At 39.4% G+C, this 19,700-nt stretch overlaps 1 protein-coding gene across 3 annotated transcripts in view; it reads left to right on the forward strand.

The window, feature by feature from the left end:
- cabp2a (calcium binding protein 2a) overlaps positions 1–8,381 on the forward strand; it is a 31,994-nt gene extending 23,613 nt beyond the window's left edge. For all 3 annotated transcript variants that reach the window (XM_031284543.2, XM_031284542.2, XM_031284541.2), the window contains 5 exons: positions 5,004–5,034; positions 6,611–6,745; positions 7,010–7,119; positions 7,671–7,818; positions 8,065–8,381. In XM_031284543.2, the coding sequence (XP_031140403.1) occupies positions 5,004–5,034; positions 6,611–6,745; positions 7,010–7,119; positions 7,671–7,818; positions 8,065–8,090 (450 nt within the window). In that variant the 3' untranslated portion in view covers positions 8,091–8,381. The remainder of the gene's footprint in view (positions 1–5,003; positions 5,035–6,610; positions 6,746–7,009; positions 7,120–7,670; positions 7,819–8,064) is intronic.
- Positions 8,382–19,700: the final 11,319 nt, after the last annotated feature.

The raw sequence follows: 19,700 nt of genomic DNA on the forward strand, positions 1-19,700 counted from the left end.
TTTGTTGGTGCGATCACTTTCCGCTGCCTCAAGATTAGGGTTAGGCACCAAAATGCGGTGCCAATAGGGCACCAGTTCCGACATAAACAGTAGTAACGAGACCGAATAAGAACGAAAATTTTGCTGCCTCATTTCAGTGCCTGACTTTTTTTTTTCAGAAGCATCGCTGCACGGGACGCTATGTTACCGTTAGCTAGTAGCTGGATTAAACACAATGATTAAAATGCTGACAGCTTACGTTAAGCGGTGTAAAGTCTGACTGTATTTCCTTGTAGAGGATTCCAACACCGGGACGTAACAGTCTGACTGCAGCTGCCAACTGACGGTGCGTTTACTTGAAACTCGCCAGGCTTGTGGTGCATTCAAAGTTATTATAAAATACCCTTTTCCCATCTGGTGCTTGTTTTTGTCGTTTACCAGCAATTTACTGGTGAAATAAGTCATTCTAAGTTATTTTTATTACATTATTAATCAATCATTTAATTTTGACCATATGGCCTTAGCAATAAACAAGCCGTTCTTTAATGTGCCAACTGTCATTTTGTGCTCCTTTTTTATATTTTATATTATACACACTATAAATATATATATATTTCAGTTCAGGTACCGATTCAGGCACCGTTTAGGCACCGGCACCGTTTTAAAAGTATCGCACCGGTATCGGAAAAAACCCAAACGATACCCAACCCTACTCAAGATAGCAATACGCCAAGAATGCACCTGAACACACCTCCCTGTAAGACCAGGGCGCACAGATGGGCACAGGTGCATTTGCTATTTAAATGACGCGGGCGCTGGACGGGAAATTGACAACTGCATCGGTCTTAAACTAGCAAAGACACTTGCGTTGGGCTTTGCGCCGTGCTGCGCCGGGTGCAAGATAGGGCCCTTAGAGTTTTGATAAGATATGATAAGACTGGGGATCTTGCAGGGTCACAATGTGCAAGACTGCAACTAGATTCTATTGGATGACGCGCTTCAGAAGGGTTGGAAATCTGCTTTTTCCTCTTTAGGGTTTAGCTTAGTGCAGCGTCATTACAACCATAAACAACACTGGTTCTAACCGGTTTGCTGCTTTCTCTTTGGTGCTGGGGGGAGTGCACCCATTGGTTGTTGACAATTTTCACATGATTTAACTTCACTACCGAGACTTAAAGTTACGATAATATCAAACCCGTTTTATTTTGTTGGAACGTCAAGAAGGGAAAAAGACTGACTCGGACTAAGTTGTATGACCACCTTACACCAAACAATTGAAGACGGGAGCGCGCCCCAACTCTAGCAAGACTCTCAGGATTTCATTCCGATATTGGAAATTTGTCTCTGACAGTGGAATCGCTTGAAAAGTCATTTGGTGTAAGGCCGGCATTTACAGGGGCGCAACTACCCAGTGTCAGAGGGGTATGCAGCAACAATTTTGGTGCCCCCCCATCCCCCCCGCAAAAAAACAAATAAATAAACAAATAAGTGTGCTGGACATCATCATGTATGGGCCTTAAATAATAAAGGTTTATTTTAAAGTATATCAGCCACTGTAGGCCTACCAAAATTATAAATAATTATATGGTAATTAATATATTACATATAAATACGGGCTCGACATTAACGGTTGCCCTTGGCAACCAAATTGTGACAAGTGGCAACCTAATCATCACCCCTGGTTGCCCCCGTGGCAACCACATTATTGTAGTCCACTTTTTTCTCTCGTACTGTATTCTCATTACAATAAATAAATCATCATTGATGGCATTTGAGCATATGCGTTGCGGATGTTTAAATTTGTGCTCTGGTTTGTTTACTACGTTCCCGCTGTCAGACATAGGCTAATTGTTATATTTTCCATCTCTATCTGCACTATTTTTTTGCCCAAAAAGGACACAGTGAATAGGTTGGTCAACAGAACTTCAAACCATACTGGATGTTTAGTTTTGTGTGGTCTAATAGAACTCCTACCTGATGTCATCACTGGTCTCATCTCTACCTGATGTCATCACTGGTCTCATCTCTACGTGATGCCATCGTCGACCTCATGTCTGTCTCATTCACTCCTTGCCTGTGTTTTTCTCTACTAACAAACATTATGTAATGATTTTCCATATTAGTTGTTCCATATTAATAATATTAAGAAATTAATCTGTTGGTATCAAGTGCCTCCCCCTACACTTCCACCTAATGTTAGCCCTACCTGTTGCCTTCCCCTGTCTTCCCTGATCCACCATCCTCACACCTGAATGAAATTAACTCACTGTTAAATATATCAGCCTAAATTAAATTCTTAAATCAGCCTAGTGATCCTAGCATCAGATAAGACAAATATTATGCAGTAAGGTTGTGCTGCAGTTGAAATTACATTCACATTTTGGATTTTGAAGTACAAATATGGAGAGCCACTTAGCACAGACCTTTAAAGAGAGAGAGAGAGAGAGAGATGTGACCCTGTAATTACAGCTTCCATGTCACCCAACAGATGTAACTATAGGCCTAGCCTGTCTGACAGCTAATGGTAAAACAAAATCTATTAATGATTCCATGGTAAACCAGAGTTACATTAGTTATGTTTTCCAGATTCATGTCATTTATTGTACATGGTACTTTATATTTTCCAGTTTTGTTGTCAGCTCAACTACCTTGGTTTTGCATATTCTAAGCTAGCCGTAAATCCCCATTTGGCTGCTACATTCCCAGTGTTAAGAAACGCTAGCTAGTCTGTTAACATGAATATTTGCAAGCTTCCAAGCACAGACGTCCAACTTTAAATTCTACCTGTTGCCTTTCACACATGCTATCTCCTTTTCCCTCTTTCTTTCTCCATTTTTAGCCCCCGACAGCTTTTTTGCTTTATCCATCTTTTTCTATAGACGACAACTCACTACTGTACCTGCTCGCTCAGCGGTCACGGCACCCCCGCTCGCAATAAAAATAACAAAACAATATTACGAATCCTACTATGGCCACACCAAGACCCGCCCTTCAATAGCCTGGGTCTTGGCGTGGCCATAGTAGGGAGCGCCCCTCCTCTTTTTTTTTTTTTTTTACCATCGCTTTGGTGTCCCCATGGTGCTGCGCCCCTATGCGCCGCATATAGCGCATACCCACTTTTTGCGCCACTGGGCATCTAGCTGGTGAACACAGTAAAACATTTATCAGCTAGCCAGATGTTTAACTCAGGAGTTACTGGACACCAAAAACTGAGCTAAAAGGAGAGTAAATACTTGTCCAATATATTTTAATTCATGATCAAATATATAAATGAACAATGATCAGCCGCAGCTGGACTTCGTGTTTAGTGCTAATTAGTACATGTTAGCATGCTAACGTGCTAAACTAAGATGATGATCATAGAAAACATTAGGGCTTTCTAACCAGCAGGTATGTTTACCACTTCAACTGAACAGCATGTTAACAACATTTTCCCTGTGAGCAATATTCAAGGCATTCTGATGAAGGGTTTCATATGATATCATACTAAAACGCATGCACAACTATTCGTATGATATCCTACAAAATTATGGCGACTACCGGCCATTAGCATACTGACCTTTATGTCAAAGCTGTATGGCTTTAGTCTCTAGTTGTTGTTGAATGATCAGTGTTAGAACGTTCTCACATCAATTCAGTGAGCCACCACCACAGTTGGGAACTTTCTTATCTTACAGATATGGTTTGAGGAAAGAGATGAAATTCCTCGACAGACTACACAGATTATGAGATCGATAGGGTGAGACTGATATCCTTTACTGGTTATTAATCCCATAATCCCCTTTGTTCTCTCAAATGGCAAACTGAAAATAAGCCATATAGGAGCGCAGTATGCAATGCGTCTAGTTTGCATTTATATCCTTTTTCCTTTGGTGTTGGTGGCATCTAATTGTTGCTAAATAATAGAATTACTGGAATCCTTCCTAAAGGAAATTGCGGTGCCAACATGTCTTTTCTTCGAAAACTTTAGTTGATGCTGGGCCGCTTTCGTTTTCTAAAGCAACCAGTGGTACTAGTAGTTTGGGAATGAAAACAGAAAAATAACAAAACGGGAACAACAAGGAACATATTTGCTTCCCTACCTCTGTGTTTGAACTTTTAAGCAAAAAAATACAAAATGGTACGTGGTGTGTTTGCTGCAGCCTTGTGGTGTGTAAATGTACGTTAATCAAGACCTGGCGGTAACACAGATGCAGATACAGATCCAGATGCAGATGAAACAAATCAGCGGCAGATAGAGAAATGAAAAAGCAATAAGCCTTTGTGATTTGTAATACAATTTACAGCTGTAATCTCCCTGCCACTGTTCTCTCTCCCCTGAATCCTCTAATCCAGGCCTGTATTATTCCTGCTGCTGATGTCACAGCATGTCGAGAACAAATTTCTCCTGGCATCACCTCATGCCACCGCACGCTGAAGCCAAACACACTCTAAACAGTTTTTAGTTGTGTGCCTGTAGCTAAAAGTGTTAGGGATTTACAGTTGAAACTCATTTTTAAGACATTTTAGGCTATACATTATCAACTGGGGTGGGTTTCTTTGGGTTACTCAGAATTCTTTCAACATACAAACCATTTCATCAGCTTGCATGTGTGCATGCATATAGACTAGTGTGCCTCATTCCTGTTTTTTTGGAAAGGGAGAGAGTTTTTTTTATGATGATTTTTTTTTGGAGCATATGCACAGCAGACTTTCAAAGCTTCTCTGCCAGTCCAATCAGATTGGACACAAGCTTGTGTAGCAGATCAACTAAAAAGGTTATTAGGGTCAGTCAGATCAAAACCCAAATAATCCAGCAATAGAATCTCTGCTCAGGCGATTAACATGGAACAAAAATGTCACAGGAGCAAAGGAACCAATAGAAGCCAAAGCACTAAAATGTTTCCTGCATGTTTTGTCACTGTGAATGTGTGTGAGTGGGAAACGGAACAAGACTCACAGAATGAGATTGAAAGTGTGTGTTTAACCTGACTGGCTGTCCATTTTCTCTGTATGTGTTCTGTCTTCTATCCACACCGACGCAGGACAGAGATCTACGACCAGAGGAAATGGAAGGTACAGAGATGTCAAAAGCTTAATCCAAATCCTTACTCCCTGAGTTGTTCCCCGGTCTTCTCCCTGAACTGCCTTCCTTTCAAACCTCAAAACCTTTCAGTTTGACGGTAAAAAAAAAATTACAAATTGAGAGCGGAATTTAGACTTAAGACTTTCCTGATATTCTGTCCAATTGAATGTCGGCAATGTGTAATTATTTTTACGTGAACTGTGGAAGATCAAAGTGAAGGATTATTATTCAAAGGGAAATATTATTATTCACAATTTAATATTATTCCTCAGGTCTGGTTCACACTCTCACACTCTACATTCCCAGGAACGTAATTTGTGATTTCACTGTGGAAGAAATGACTACCAAAATTTGCAATTTGTAGATATTTGTAAATGTAGAAGCTAAAAATAATAGATGAACTGAAGAAATTACATTGACTGCTTAAAAACACTTAACTTTGGAGAATCAACAGTGACCAAAACAAATCAGGGTACCACATTCAAATAAGGCACGTTATAACAACACATTCTCACTCACTTGGTCAGGCCCTTTGGAGTCACTTTTTAACGCTCTGGTTATCCCTTTTGGCGTCATTTTTTAACATGCTGGGTAGTCCTGTCAACAAAACTACTTGGTTAAGTTTATAAAAAGATCCTGGTTTGGGTCAAAATAACTACATTAGTTATGTAACTTACATAACTTACGTTATGTAAGTAACGTTGCTTATGAAATGTTAACTTATGTAGCCTATATGACTTAAAAAACAATCAAAGAAGCATTGTTTCTTAAGTAAGGTCTTATAGTGGCTTTTAGTGAAGGTAATACATTGTTTAGCAACATTATAAGCCATTCATAAGAACAGATTTGGTACGCCAGGTTATGTAAAACCATATTGGCATGTGTTTATTTTTCCTATTTGGTAATAATGCAGTCCAGCGATTTTAGCATTGCACTCCTATAATACTGTCAGACTCAAGAACTTTTTAAAAAGAAAGCACACACACACACTCAGAGAGACAATGTCTATGTCCCAATTCAGGGGCTGCAGCCTTCGGAGGCTACATTCGTAGACCAATTGTGCAGTCCACAAATGCGGCCTCCTTTTACAGAATTCGGAGGACCCAACTGTTGTATCCTTCGCAGCACCAGGATTCCCAGCATTCATTTTGGCATTCAAGATATGTGGCCGGCCAGTCATGCTCAAAGACCCTGCTGCGAGCTGACTGGAGCTCTGGGTCTCAGAGACAAGAGATGTTCATATGTAGGCTACATCAGGGTTTATTATTTTTCTCCCTCTCTCTTTGAGACACTTGACCAAATGGTAAAATACAAAGAACAACTTCTGGCTCTATTTCGGTGCTGTAGTTAACGTTTTGATTGCAGCCCCTGAATTGGGACATAGCTAATACCATTATCACCAGGATTGTCTCATTTTCCTACAAAAACTTAACCATCAGATTAATTTGAAAGCTGCGACAATCAAGTCAAAATTCTAGAAGGCTTTAACACAAGAGAGTATACACGTGCAATATGTCTATCTTTCTCTAACTCAGTCACTCTTCCTCACACGCATGTTCCCTGCAGAGCTGCGTGAGGCATTCAGGGAGTTTGACAAAGACAAGGATGGCTTCATCAGCTGTAAGGACCTGGGCGAGTGCATGAGGACTATGGGATACATGCCGACAGAGATGGAACTGATAGAACTCAGCCAGCAGATCTGTGAGTCCTGCATGCAAACATCAGCACACAATTCACATAGAGAGAGGATGCACAAAACAGAAGGAGTTCACCCTGTATGCCCATAATGCAGGGCCCTTTAGACTTTGTGTAGCATTAAAACTATTACTTCCTATAAACACTGTGCATTAGAAAAAAGTGTCACATATCACTTTGGACACTAACTGATCAATCTGGTTATCAAATTGTTTGCTTGTTAAAGACACAAAAAGATCACTTAACAATGTGTTTGTGCGTACCCTTTAGGTGGCGGCAAAGTGGACTTTGAGGACTTTGTGGAACTGATGGGTCCCAAAATGCTCGCTGAGACTGCAGACATGATTGGAGTCAAGGAGCTGAGGGACGCCTTCAAAGAGGTCTGCAATATAATTGTTAACTTAGAACCATAGACTGTATAAAAGAAGTGGACATCACACATTGGCCTGGACAGAGGTAAAGACTACAACTGATCGTTTTGTAACAAGTAGTTTGTAAAAATGGGCTAACTGCCTGACCAGCCTTTCCTTGCCTCGCTGGCCCGGCTCAGCAGTTCTGTTGCTTGCAACCTCCACGTAGGAAAATATCTATTTGCATTGCAGTTTTAGCTTTTAGTTAATTTGATTTCAAAAAATGCATTCACAAGTTAGCCAGGCACAAAAGCATTACCTTACAGTAAGAGTATGGCCCTATTACAAAATGAACACACAAAATGCAGGTTTAAGGCACATTGGCTTCACTTTTCAGACCCAGAAGCTATGTCCACTTTTTTTATACAGTCCATGCTTATGTCCAAATAGACCACCATTTTGTCTCTGAGGTCCCCTGAATCACCCATTTTAACCAACTTTCACTTCTAATGCATTTCTTTTTATATGCTTTCAAAAAAAATATTTATTTATATTTCTACCCCATCCAACATGTTTCCCAGTTTGACTCTGATGGCGATGGCCAGATCAGCCTTGGGGAGCTGAGGGAAGCCATGAAGAAGCTAATGGGGGAGCAGCTAAACCACCGCGAGATAGACGAGATCCTGCGAGACATTGACCTCAACGGGGACGGACAGGTGGACTTTGAAGGTGAGGGATTAATACTTTAGCTAAGGGAACTGAGGGGAAAAAGAAAAGAAAAGAAACAAGGGAAAGTGTCTGCAAAGATCACCTGAAACTGTTTTCAGGTGGTAGTAGGGCTCAATAGAAAATTTAGTTCATAGGTGTTCAGGTTAAAGAGAGAATGAAAAGAAGATGGTGGAAGGACGAATACAGTTAAAGGTGATACTGTACTTTTTCCTTAACCAACAATAACAACATCTTTTCTTTCTACAGAGTTTGTGCGAATGATGTCTCGCTGACTCTATTAACAAACAGAACATGGACCAGGCTGCACACTGTTAATGTTCTTGTAATTCTTCTAATCTTGATGTACACAGACTTATTGGTGTCTGTAGTTTTTCAGTTTTCAGTTACTTCCATCATCTCTCAAGTATAAGAGAATCCCTTCAATGTGTTACTGTTGTATGAAATGTAATATGTATTTAACATGTAATGAGAGATTATAGACTCATGACTCAGCAGGGAGATGGTTTAAACAAAGCTTCTCTTTGGAAATAATTTAAATTAGAATATATTCGAACTGAGAAATATATTACTAGCGGTATATATTTGGGATTGGAAGATGCACTGATTAGCATTGCTGTGCGGGCATAAAAGTGCACGATGCGAGTGCACAGATTTAAAAAAAATAAATAAATAAATAAAAAAAGTGTGCATCGGATAGAATTTGGGATGGACTTGCGATGCATCGTTTCTAACGTCTTTGCATCGGTTAAATCTGATTTATTTATATTATTATTAGTTATTAAAGCCTGTGCCTTTTATTATTTTCTCTAAACTGTTTCACTGTCTCGGGCGAGCTGTTTCATCTCCGCTGCTGTGGCCAACTGCGCTGGGGCCGATGTGTGTCCGGCCGCGTCACATTAGAGATTAACAGGGACCGGCAAGGGCTACATGTTCCAACTAATTCCTAAAAATCACCGCCAGCTTCCCTTTACCTGTACACTCTGCCATTTCTCCTCTACTCTTCCCTTGTGTCACTCAGCGCTGAGTGTCAGACCTCCACACACACACACACACACACACACACACAAACAGACACATACCTGCATTTATTTTGTTTTGTTACTAAGACTATCACACATCCACACATCACGTTGTGGAGCTTCACATAAGCTTACATTAAAAAAATGACCTGGCGACGCCGATTCCAATGACTATAGTAACTCACAGCTAAAGCGAAAGCGCAGAGAGTGAGACGCTGTGCTGCTCTGCTCACAGTGATATTTTGGATGTCATCGATGTTCCCATCCTGATAAAATCCCTTATTAGAAGGACAACTGTGAGAAGGTCCACTTTTCGCAATGCATGAGACTGAGACAAAGTGAGATACCCTGTATAATACTCAAGTAGAAGTCAAAATGACCATTTGAGAAACAAACTCAAGTAACAGTAAAGAGGATTCTGATTGATTGATATATGAAAAGAATTTCTGTTTGTATATCATAATTTCAAAGTCATCAAATTTGTTCTTTATAGACCAAATATGCTTTTAATACGCCTTCAATGGAAGTGTATAGTAGTATTTCTGCCAACTGGTCAAAGCGCTATGAAGGCTGCCGGCAGGAAGAAACAAAAAAATAAAATCAAACTCTCTGTATCATATTGAATTACATAGCATTATATTTTTTTGCATTGCATCATATTGCATCATATCGCATTGAATCGCATTGTGTTGTATTGAATCATGTTGAATCCCACTGCATTGCAGTAGGGCTGGATCGTATCGCATTGGTATTTGGTGCATATGTATCTTTAATGTATCGGATCGTTGGCAATGCATCGAGATGTATCACATCGGCCTCAGACCGGAGATGAACATCAAGTTAAAATTAGGAGTTAGGTTTAGAATGAACCCTATTCCACGTGATCAATTGCCCCGTTAAGATTTCCGAGATTTTTTTTTCCCCAAGTAATTTGTGTGAAATGACCCTTTAAATATGCAGTTTACTACATTACCTGACTTGAATCTGAAGTTGCGTGTAACATTAATATGAGGATTTATTATCACGATTTCACTAATGCCAAATCTAAAATCTTCAATTCAAACTTGAATTTGAATGCTATGACTGTGTTGTGTTGTGTAATTGTAGTGTAGATAGCAAAAGTGAAAGGAGATTATACATACACCTTTATTGTGCAAACTACCATGTAAAGTCATAGCAATTACTTTTGCATTACATTCTGTTCAGCACATTTGATATAATTCAACCAATGCAGTCAAATAAAATTCTTGCAGATACTAAGAAATTTTCAGAATCAAACATCTTTTTGATACAGATTTGCTAACACTTAACAGGATGATGTTTGGTGTCTGCGACATATCTGTGCACATTATGTTCTGTTTCCCTATTCAGGTGGATTTTTATCGACAGACTTTATCAAAGTGCATATTTATTTAATGCAATCATACTGTATATACATATTCAATGTTTTATTTGGACAGGGTTCAACGAGTCAGATCTTTTAAAAATGCATTGTAAATATAAAAACAATAAAGACAATAAAGAGTGACAATAAAGTTTTCACTGACCAGATAGCTCTCCCTTCTTTATTTATTTGTTTCAAAAATAATTTGATTCCATCGTGTTGATCAAATTAAAAACTGCTCTTATGAATTGATTCTTCGTCCACTTCTCTGTGTTTACATCAATTTCCTGCATCATCAGCGTTCCAGAATCAATCTACACAGCTGATAAAATACATCAGATCTCCTTTTTCTTGGCCCTTTTTGAAGTCCCCTATCTCTTTTTCAAAGCATGCACAGTCTCACTGTAGTTAGTCTATATCGACAGTGTTTCATTTCCGGCATTGTTCAGGTGCCGCCAGAGGTTCTGCCAGATGCCCCTGATTTCGGCCGGATATCCGTCACCTTCCGCTTTCTTTGTGTTTTAAACTCTGGTAGATTTCTGAGGACTATGGTTAACTGCTCCTCAGAACTCTGCATGGTACATCCAGACAGCTAGCTACACTATCTGTCCAATCTGAGTTTTCTGTTGCACGACTAAAACAACTTTTGAACGAGCACATTTTCCACCAAAACAAGTTCCTTCCTGAGGCTATTTTGCAGAGGCACTGTTGCACCGTCCAGCGCTTAGCAGTTGGATGATTTTGATTGGTTTACAGAAATGCCAGTAAACCAGAGCATGTTTTTCTCCCATCCCTGAATGCCGTGTGGACTAATCAGACCCTCCTCCACAGCGCTGTGGAGGAAGGTCTGCAGATGTCTGGCATAGGAATGAGAATTGCTTGTCAAAGGTTCTGATGTCTCCCTTTTGAGTGAATTTGTCTGTGTTCCTGTTCCCACACGGGAGGTACCATGTGATTTCAACTAGCCCATCTGAAATCCACCTGGGGACATCACCACTCACAATTTTACGATGATAAAATATGTCATGGTACTCCTTAGTGTTACTGAGCAGTTTGGTCAGCATCTGAGACTTGGATGAGATCATCCTCCCCAGCCTGACGAACAAAACCAGGGGAATATCAGAGAGCATGATTCTTTCTTCAAACTTAGCTTTCTCAATGCCTGGGTGGAGGGTCTGAAGGTTCGAACAATTTCGCTCATGGACCACAGCATCATTGTGATTTCTCTTGTGTCATAGTTGGGCCGCAGGAGCGGACAGCACACTGGCACAGTGCCATACAGGCACACAGATACAGCATACAGATAGGCCAATGAATGTACACAATGTTACATTTTGCTCTTTATCTATTAGTTAAATGGCCACTCCACACAAAAGTAGGCTACTCATGAAGATCAAATCACTCATTATGGAGATACTACTCCACCTGTCAAATCGTATAATGTGGAATACAATATCATGTTTTCTGTGACTCTGAGGAGCTTTCTCGCAGAGCTGCTAGCTCATTTCCTAATACAGTTACACATTGACCCTACACTCCAGCATAATCACAATAGTTTCAGCCGACGACAGACTTTTAGCGTAAACTTTTGAAATACCAAAACCCACTGCAGGGGTGAGGAGGAGGGTGTGTTCCGGTAGGTAAGAGGGGGCCCTTTAGGGTGTTTGTCCTGAGGGCCCCGTCATCTCATTACTCTAGATTCATTACTGGTAGAATCCAGTATTTTTGAAGCTTGACTCCATGGAAGTTTAATATTAAATCCCTGGCTTACACCTTTAAGGCCGTGTTTACACATGGTTTTAAAATGTGTTTTGTGATCCTAACACAAGTGGACAGCCGAGACACATCGCCGTTCACACCTGTGTCTATAATGCGTCTCCAGTTGACCACCTGTGTTCGGATTTCATCACTGCCTACGTCACTTCGACTAGAGGGTCAAAGGGCCCCGCGCACAATTATTACGTCCACACTCGCGTTAGTCACGTTAGCAGTTGTGTTGGTACAACTGCAGATATCCAACACATCTCTTTCCATAGGGCAAAACTATGGACAGTCACACAACACCTCGTCCAACTCATGGTAAAAAATAGGCTATTTCTATAGTTACGTCTTTGTCAGGGACTTGCAGGACAAATAAACTTTTAAACAACAAAAGATATGTGGTCAAATGCGGACCACCTCTGCAAGTGGTATAAGTGATCGGATCACAATGTGTCTTGGTGATCGTTTACACCAGTCGTATGGTTTACACTTGTATTTAGCGCTGTCCACTTGTGATCCGATCACCTAATACGCATTGTAAAACCAAATGTCACTTTCTACTAGGTTCTTATAATAATAAATATAATTTATACTTATTCAAGAAAACCCTTTGTTGTAATTAAAAATATTCTTTTTTTTTTCACACTATAAGATATATTTCTAATAAAAACAATTTTCTATATAAAAATCTAATAAAATGTTTACATTAAGTGTACAGTATTATGAAAAGTTACCTGTAGGCGATATAAGCTCCCACCAGTGTGTTATAGAGACAGGCTCACTGCACTGATGGTTGAGCACTTTTGAGACAGAGATAATGTACTCTGTGTCTTTAAATCAGAGAACATCTTGTAGCAATACTCGGTATATACTGCTAGCTGCTTTTTCCCTTGACTTTTGACGGTTACAAGGAATTGATGTGCAATGCCCTCCATGTTGTCCCCTTTGGTCCATTTCAGGGACACAGCTATGGCCTCTGAATGTGCTTTTGCCAGTTGTCGAGGGGCTGGCACAACACAAATGTTAATAAAATGTTAATATAAACACACTACAGTGATAGGATTATGAAATGTTTCTACATCTCTAATATTACCTGATAAATGGCTCGACCCTCCTCGTCTTCTGTGGCCGACTAAAGAAATGCTGTTGTCCAAGTTTAAGGTTGTTTATTTCCATTTTATTAAAATCTTTGATGACCAAGGAACCCTCCACCTTAATGGAGGAGCTCCACTTCACTCTGAAACTCAAGGGCCCCTCGGCCATCCCCAGCTCTGGACCACTGAGTTCGGCTTCACTGACAGGAACTTTATCTTTCCAGGAGGGGGCACCACTGGCAAACATAAGACAGCATTTGTGCCACTTAAGGCAGATTTTACAATTTTACTTTACAATTGGGATTTTTGTAAACAAAACATACGGTTACAAATCCAACTGAAATGATGAGTTGCTTAAATCACTTAGTTGATTGAAAGAACTGCTTTGATCATTTCCAGTTTTCAAAAAATGTGAGGACTTTTCTATATTGCTTTTTAATACCTTAAGTACATATTTGTATGATACTTTTCTTACTTAGGTAATATTTTTAATGGAATATTGCTGGTAACAGAATTTTTTTTTTTTTTTACAGTTTGGAATTAGTACTTTTACCTAGGCAAAGAATTTGAATACTTTTTCCACTATAACTATCTGTTAAACCTTATTGAATTGACAAACCCTAATGTAACAACATTTTTTGAATCAATGATGCCAATGATCAGAAATAGAAAAGCAGTGTGTTTCATGCAAAACTGGAGAAATCCTTCTTTCCTTACAGAGAACAGCCAAGGTTAGAGACTTCCCAGATAATACACACACACACACACACACACACACACACACATACACACACAGATAAGAGAAAGACAGGAGTTTTACATGTGCAGTTTAGGCTCAGCAATCATTTTAATACACATTTTTGTTATAAATTATATAATGTGATCCTAAAAACTTTAATTTATAATGATTTTTAGAACTTCCAGACAGCAATTAGTATTACTTTGTGTTGCAAACCAAACTCAAAAATATAATAAACAACATATTTTTGTGTAATTCACCTGAGTTTATGAATTAAGACAATATTGAAACCGATACAGGTTGAGATGAGATTCCATTTATTTTGACTAGTGACTTTTCTTTTTCAGTAAAGCTGCACTTTAGACTTTGTATTTTGAGTTGCTATATCACAAATTGTTTAAACTAAATTATTAATTGATATCGATGTTGAAAACATTTTATTTTGGCAATTTCTTTTTTCTTTTAAAGAAATTATTTATTTAATTTTTTGTTGCTTTTATACAGGTTTTGCTGTGTAACACAGGACAGTATTAATGGCTAAACCACTAAACAGATTATTTATACATGCTGCTTATTGAGTCATGAGTTTGTCATGCCTCAAACAGGAGGGATATAGTAGTAATAAATAAGGTGTTTAATAAATAGTGTTCACATCATTTTGATTTTAAAACTACTCTAAAGAATTTTTTTTGTTTTAATTTTGTTTTGATTGACTTGCACTATTTGCAAAAACACAACCCTTAAGATAATCTGAGGCCTAAAAGAGTTTCCAAAAACCAGTATTTCCTTTTCAGCACAATTTGTATGGATTTTATAGAGTTAAACCAGCATGAGGGAAAGAATGCTGTTTTATAATTATTGATGTTCACTAAAATGAGTAGAAGTTTTGCCAAGTGAGAATATTAATAAAAGAACAAATATCGCTTCTTGGAGTTCTGTTTTGTGCCACACAGTGTATCGGTTGTGTCAGAGATCGGGTCCATCTCACTCCCCCCTACAAGCTGCAGGACCGGTGACAAACTGTACCAGAAGACAACAACAACAACCACCATCACAGCACCTCAGACCAAAGCACAGTTAGACACGACAAAGGTTTGTGGTCTGGCTACGGTTCTCGGCCCAGGGCGAAAGGGATGGTGGACCAGTGCTAGCCGTCTGGTTGTGACTTCAGCATCTGGAGATGTTCTGTGCAAACCAAAGAGCCAGCAGCAAACCACATGCCCTACCCAAAGCCTTGATGAACATTCTGTGATGAGCTGATGATGACGCTGAAATAAGAAGGCTTCGGAGGGGTCAATCATATGACCCCGAGACCTGTTTCACCAAAGAAAAAGACACTCAATCCTGCAGACGGACTGAGAGAAGAAGGGGGGGGGGAGCGAGAGACGTCCTGATCTGACACATCTGACGTATTGTGAAGTTAAGTGGTACACAGACTCACATTCTGAAAATACATATATATTTTGATCAAAGGAAAAGTTTTTTACATGGGTTTGATCCTAAACAACAGAAACTGTTTGCAGTGTATTATTTATCTGTTCATGTCTTACAGATTCACAAACAACTTTAACACGGAGATTACGATTGAGATCAACATCTGATTAAAAATGTTGATGTAAATGCTTAAATGGTGCAGAATTTTACACAATGTTCTACACATATTCATATTCTAATTTAGTATTGTATTATTGAGGATGCAAGTTTAAAAAAGTAGGGAATGTTAGAGAAATTTTGATTTACATACTTTCTGTCTTGTTATTATTAAACTGTTTGCATAGAATAATATTATACTGAATACTCTTAACAAGATAACTGGAGCCATTGCGTGTCCTTGTCTGAGCACAGTGTGTTCCTGAGGGCATACATGCCCTCCCAGACAAGGGAGACGTCATAGACTCTGACAAGATAAACAACTGACGACACCAACTGTTGTATCATGATTATCACATTCTACGTTGTATTACAAAAGCTGCTGTAGAGAGCTTTTCATTAGGTCATTGTCTGTACTATTCCTTAGTGCGGAGAAGGCCTCCTCGTTGGGTTCTCGAGTAAAATGAACTTTAATATCTCTTCAGTGGTCTCTGTCTATCATTTGATAATGTAAATTATTCTAACACATACACAGGAACATGCAAATACAGTAAGATGAATGCATTAATGTTATTATTAGGACAGTCAAAATAACGCATAAAATAAAATAACGCAGATTAATCTATTCCATAGTGACGTTTGACCCGGAGCCGTTGCCACCATTCGACTGTAAAATGAAGGAGGGAGACGAGAATGTGCTGCCTGGATCATTGATTGGAACATTTACTTGTAAAAATCTTCTTCCTGCCAACCCTGGCTACCGAAATCTGGTGCTACTGATATGTCTGCTCTTCTCTCTGATGCTCTGAAGACGATACAGGCAACACAAACACCGCTGCACGTGACGCTAGTTAACACTATACTCGACAGCAGCTAACGTTAGCCTACCGCTAGCTAGTTAACACTATACTCAACAGCAGCTAACGTTAGCCTACCACTAGCTAGTAGCTGGATTAAACACGGTTAAAATGCTGACAGCTAACGCTAAATGGTGTAAAGTTTGACTGTGTTTTACTGTAGAGGATTCAACACCGGTATGTGCGTTCAATGAAACTGGTAAACTACAGACGCGTGATGCATTTGAAGTTATTGTAAATGTCCTTTTCCCATCTGGTGGTTGTTTTTGTCATTCAACAAGCAATTTACTAGTGAAATAAGTTATTGTTATTGTTATACATTATTATTAAATCATTTAATTTTGACCACATGGCCTTAGCAATAAACAAGCCGTTCTTTAATGTCACCAACTGTTGTTTAGTACCTTTTTTTTTCTTTTCTTTTTTTACTTTCTTAAAAAGTATCGGTTCAGGCACCGTTAATTATTTATGTGATTAATTTCGATTAATTAATCACAGAGTATGTAATTAATTAGATAAAATTTTTGAAAGCGATTGACAGCCCTAGTTATTATAAATGTCTCATGCCACCACTCTACAAAATTAAGGATTCTCCACTTGACATGTAGATCAAAAGGAATTCTAATTCAGCCTTTTGTGATGCTGACACGTTTTAAATGTATAAGTGCGTGACACATTCTCTTTCTTCTGTTACGTGTCCACTGGCAAGCGTCAATTCAGGGGCGCCCAGTTCCACTAGCCGCCTCTCGAATTCCTCCGTTGTCGATCTAAAATGAAGACAGATTCAGCAACTGCGTAGCTTATTTCTCACATTGAATGTTTTTAGAAACACATTTTGGTGAACTATTTTGGTAAAATAAGAGAGTTTCCACCCACGAGTAAAGCGTTTATCCAATCAGGTGCAGCCATCACGGTTGGAGGGTGTAGCCTGTTTTCTTTGCTTGTCAGTGGTCATTGAAGAGAAATTAATCAGTGAATGATACATATTTCTCAGTTGATACCAGTAAGAGGGGATCAGCTCTTAAAGTTCCATTGTGTAATGTTTTGAGTTGATTCTTAGCAAAAAACCCTTTGTTCTTTCACAAATATGTGCTCATTCATGTGTAATTACTTCCACCAACTAATCAAAGTAGTCTTGTACGCGTAGAATCTACCCTTCAGAATCATTCAGAATACATACGAGCGAGTCGCTCGAATGGCGGCAGCCATGTAGCGCCTCCATCTTTAAAATATATTTGCCAAAGAGGGACACACCTCTGTACAAGCCTCCTGTAACGCTGTTACTTTACAAGAAACAGGCATCATTTGGCCCGTTTCCATGTAGTTACATAGTCACTGATATGATCATAACCACTACAGTGTGGGTGCCCATGGATTGTTGTCGGCCGCGGCAGGCGGGGAAGGTGGGGAGGAAGTAGAAGGATACCGGTCTGGCCTGCTAGCCTGGCTAAGGCAACTAACACACAGTTCGCCACAGCAGAGACTACTATTCACCAACGCCAGATGGATCGCACACAAAATGGATATATATGCTACAAATACACACAGAACTGCTGCTTGATGATTATTACCCAAGCCTGGCTGAACACACTCAGTCATCCCAGACGGCAGCTAGCAGCTAACAGGGTAAGTGAATTTAAACAATGTCTGAGTTGAAAACGCATCTTGTTGTCATGTAAGGGCCCTGTTCATATTGCACAGACATTTTAATTGCATTTTGTGTCTGTTAAAGAGGCACAAAGGCACTCTTTATGATATGCCCCAAAAACCGTTTTAGCTAAGTGGGAGCTCTCAGCATTAGCTACAGCAGCTCCAGGTTGGTAGCACCAATTCGGCCCGTTTTTTTTGCTATCGACAGTACTCACACGATCAAGATTAATGTAAAAATTGCCCGGAGTTCTCCTTTAATTATCCAAACAATATTGTGTTTCTGATAACTGACTGTAAAAAATTGGAAAGCGAATGATTGAGCACAAGTTGTGTGTCAAAGTGTTTTAGAAGTATGTTAGACGGAGACATTTTTTACCTTTCTGAGGAGTGGTGTAGGTGTACATGGAGTTGCACCCACACAGCAGTACTGTATGGCCAAACCGAGAACTCACCACCTACCTGTTTGAGTGGGTGGGGGAGTACAGATTCTAGATAGACAGACAGATGAATACACACCAAATAGAGGGAAAGTGTGTGTGTGTGTGTGTGTGTGTGTGTGTGTGTGTGTGTGTGTGTGTGTGTGTGTGTGTGTGTGTGTAGGCTGAAGATTACATCTTACACACCCTAAACTGACCTCAGAGTGTCTATTTGAGTCCACACACATAATACCAAATCTGGGAAAGATTATCTCCTTACTTTTTGAGAATAAAAGTTTTTGTTTTGTGTTCCATTGAGGTAACGGGCCAGCCCTTTGTTAGGGAAGTTTGGAAAGTCTTATGTAAGCCACACATCCGAAGCATGGCTCCCTTGTTCTATTTGTGTGTACCACTCTCAAAATCCCTTCGCTCCAGAAAACAAAAACAACAACAACCTCTGAGCTCCCAAGATGCATGCTGAAAATGGAAAGTTTTGGAGAAAATTCGGAATGTGCATAAGGCAGGCATGTTTCTTTCGCTGAATAATTATAAAGATTTACAAAGAATATGTTTATGGCATTTACTTTCTAACAGGGACGTGCTAGCATGTTTGCCCACCAGTTATGGAAGAAGCTCATTATGCACGGCAAGATAAAGATCCTACATTTTCCACAATGCGACACAATAATGTCTTTTATTAGACTTTTCCTGCCTCGGAAATGTCCACTTCTCTCAAACCCCACATCTCCAGTTTTCACCGAAATTAAAAAGCTCCTAAATCCAATTTATTATAGTTAATAGATGGTGATTATTGTAAATATGTAAGAACATTTGGTGTGTGTGCGTGACTGACATTATAATTAAAGTGTTTGTTAATAAACTAGTGTGCACACTAGGTGAAACATTTCATTTAGTCTTCCAAAAGGAATGAAGGAGGAAGGTAATGGAAGGAACACCTACAGCACTCAGAGAAATGAGAACACACTCTTCGGCTAATGCGAAGGCGGTCTGAAGAGGAACGTGTAGGATTCATGGCTATGGGACTCATGCTCTTTGTAGTGTTTTACTGGTTTATTGTGCAATGCTGTAGCTGGTGATCCTCTCATGTTTAAAAAAACATATTTGGGTATTTAATTATTGACAGTTTAACATTTAAAAACTCAGCTGCTTGATCGGGACTAGTTTGATCAGATTTGACCATCAGATCTTAAGTACATTTTTCGAAATCCTGGTTGTAGAATGAAAGTACAGTATGTGACATATCCTTTATCCAACACAAAGAGAACAAAGGAAAGATGAAATACCCTAAAAATCTATAGTCACACTGGCAGAAATAGTGATCATGCGTCCTTGTACTTTGTCATGCTGATAC

The sequence above is a fragment of the Sander lucioperca genome, chromosome 4 (assembly GCF_008315115.2).
Source record: "Sander lucioperca isolate FBNREF2018 chromosome 4, SLUC_FBN_1.2, whole genome shotgun sequence".
Lineage (NCBI taxonomy): Eukaryota > Metazoa > Chordata > Actinopteri > Perciformes > Percidae > Sander > Sander lucioperca.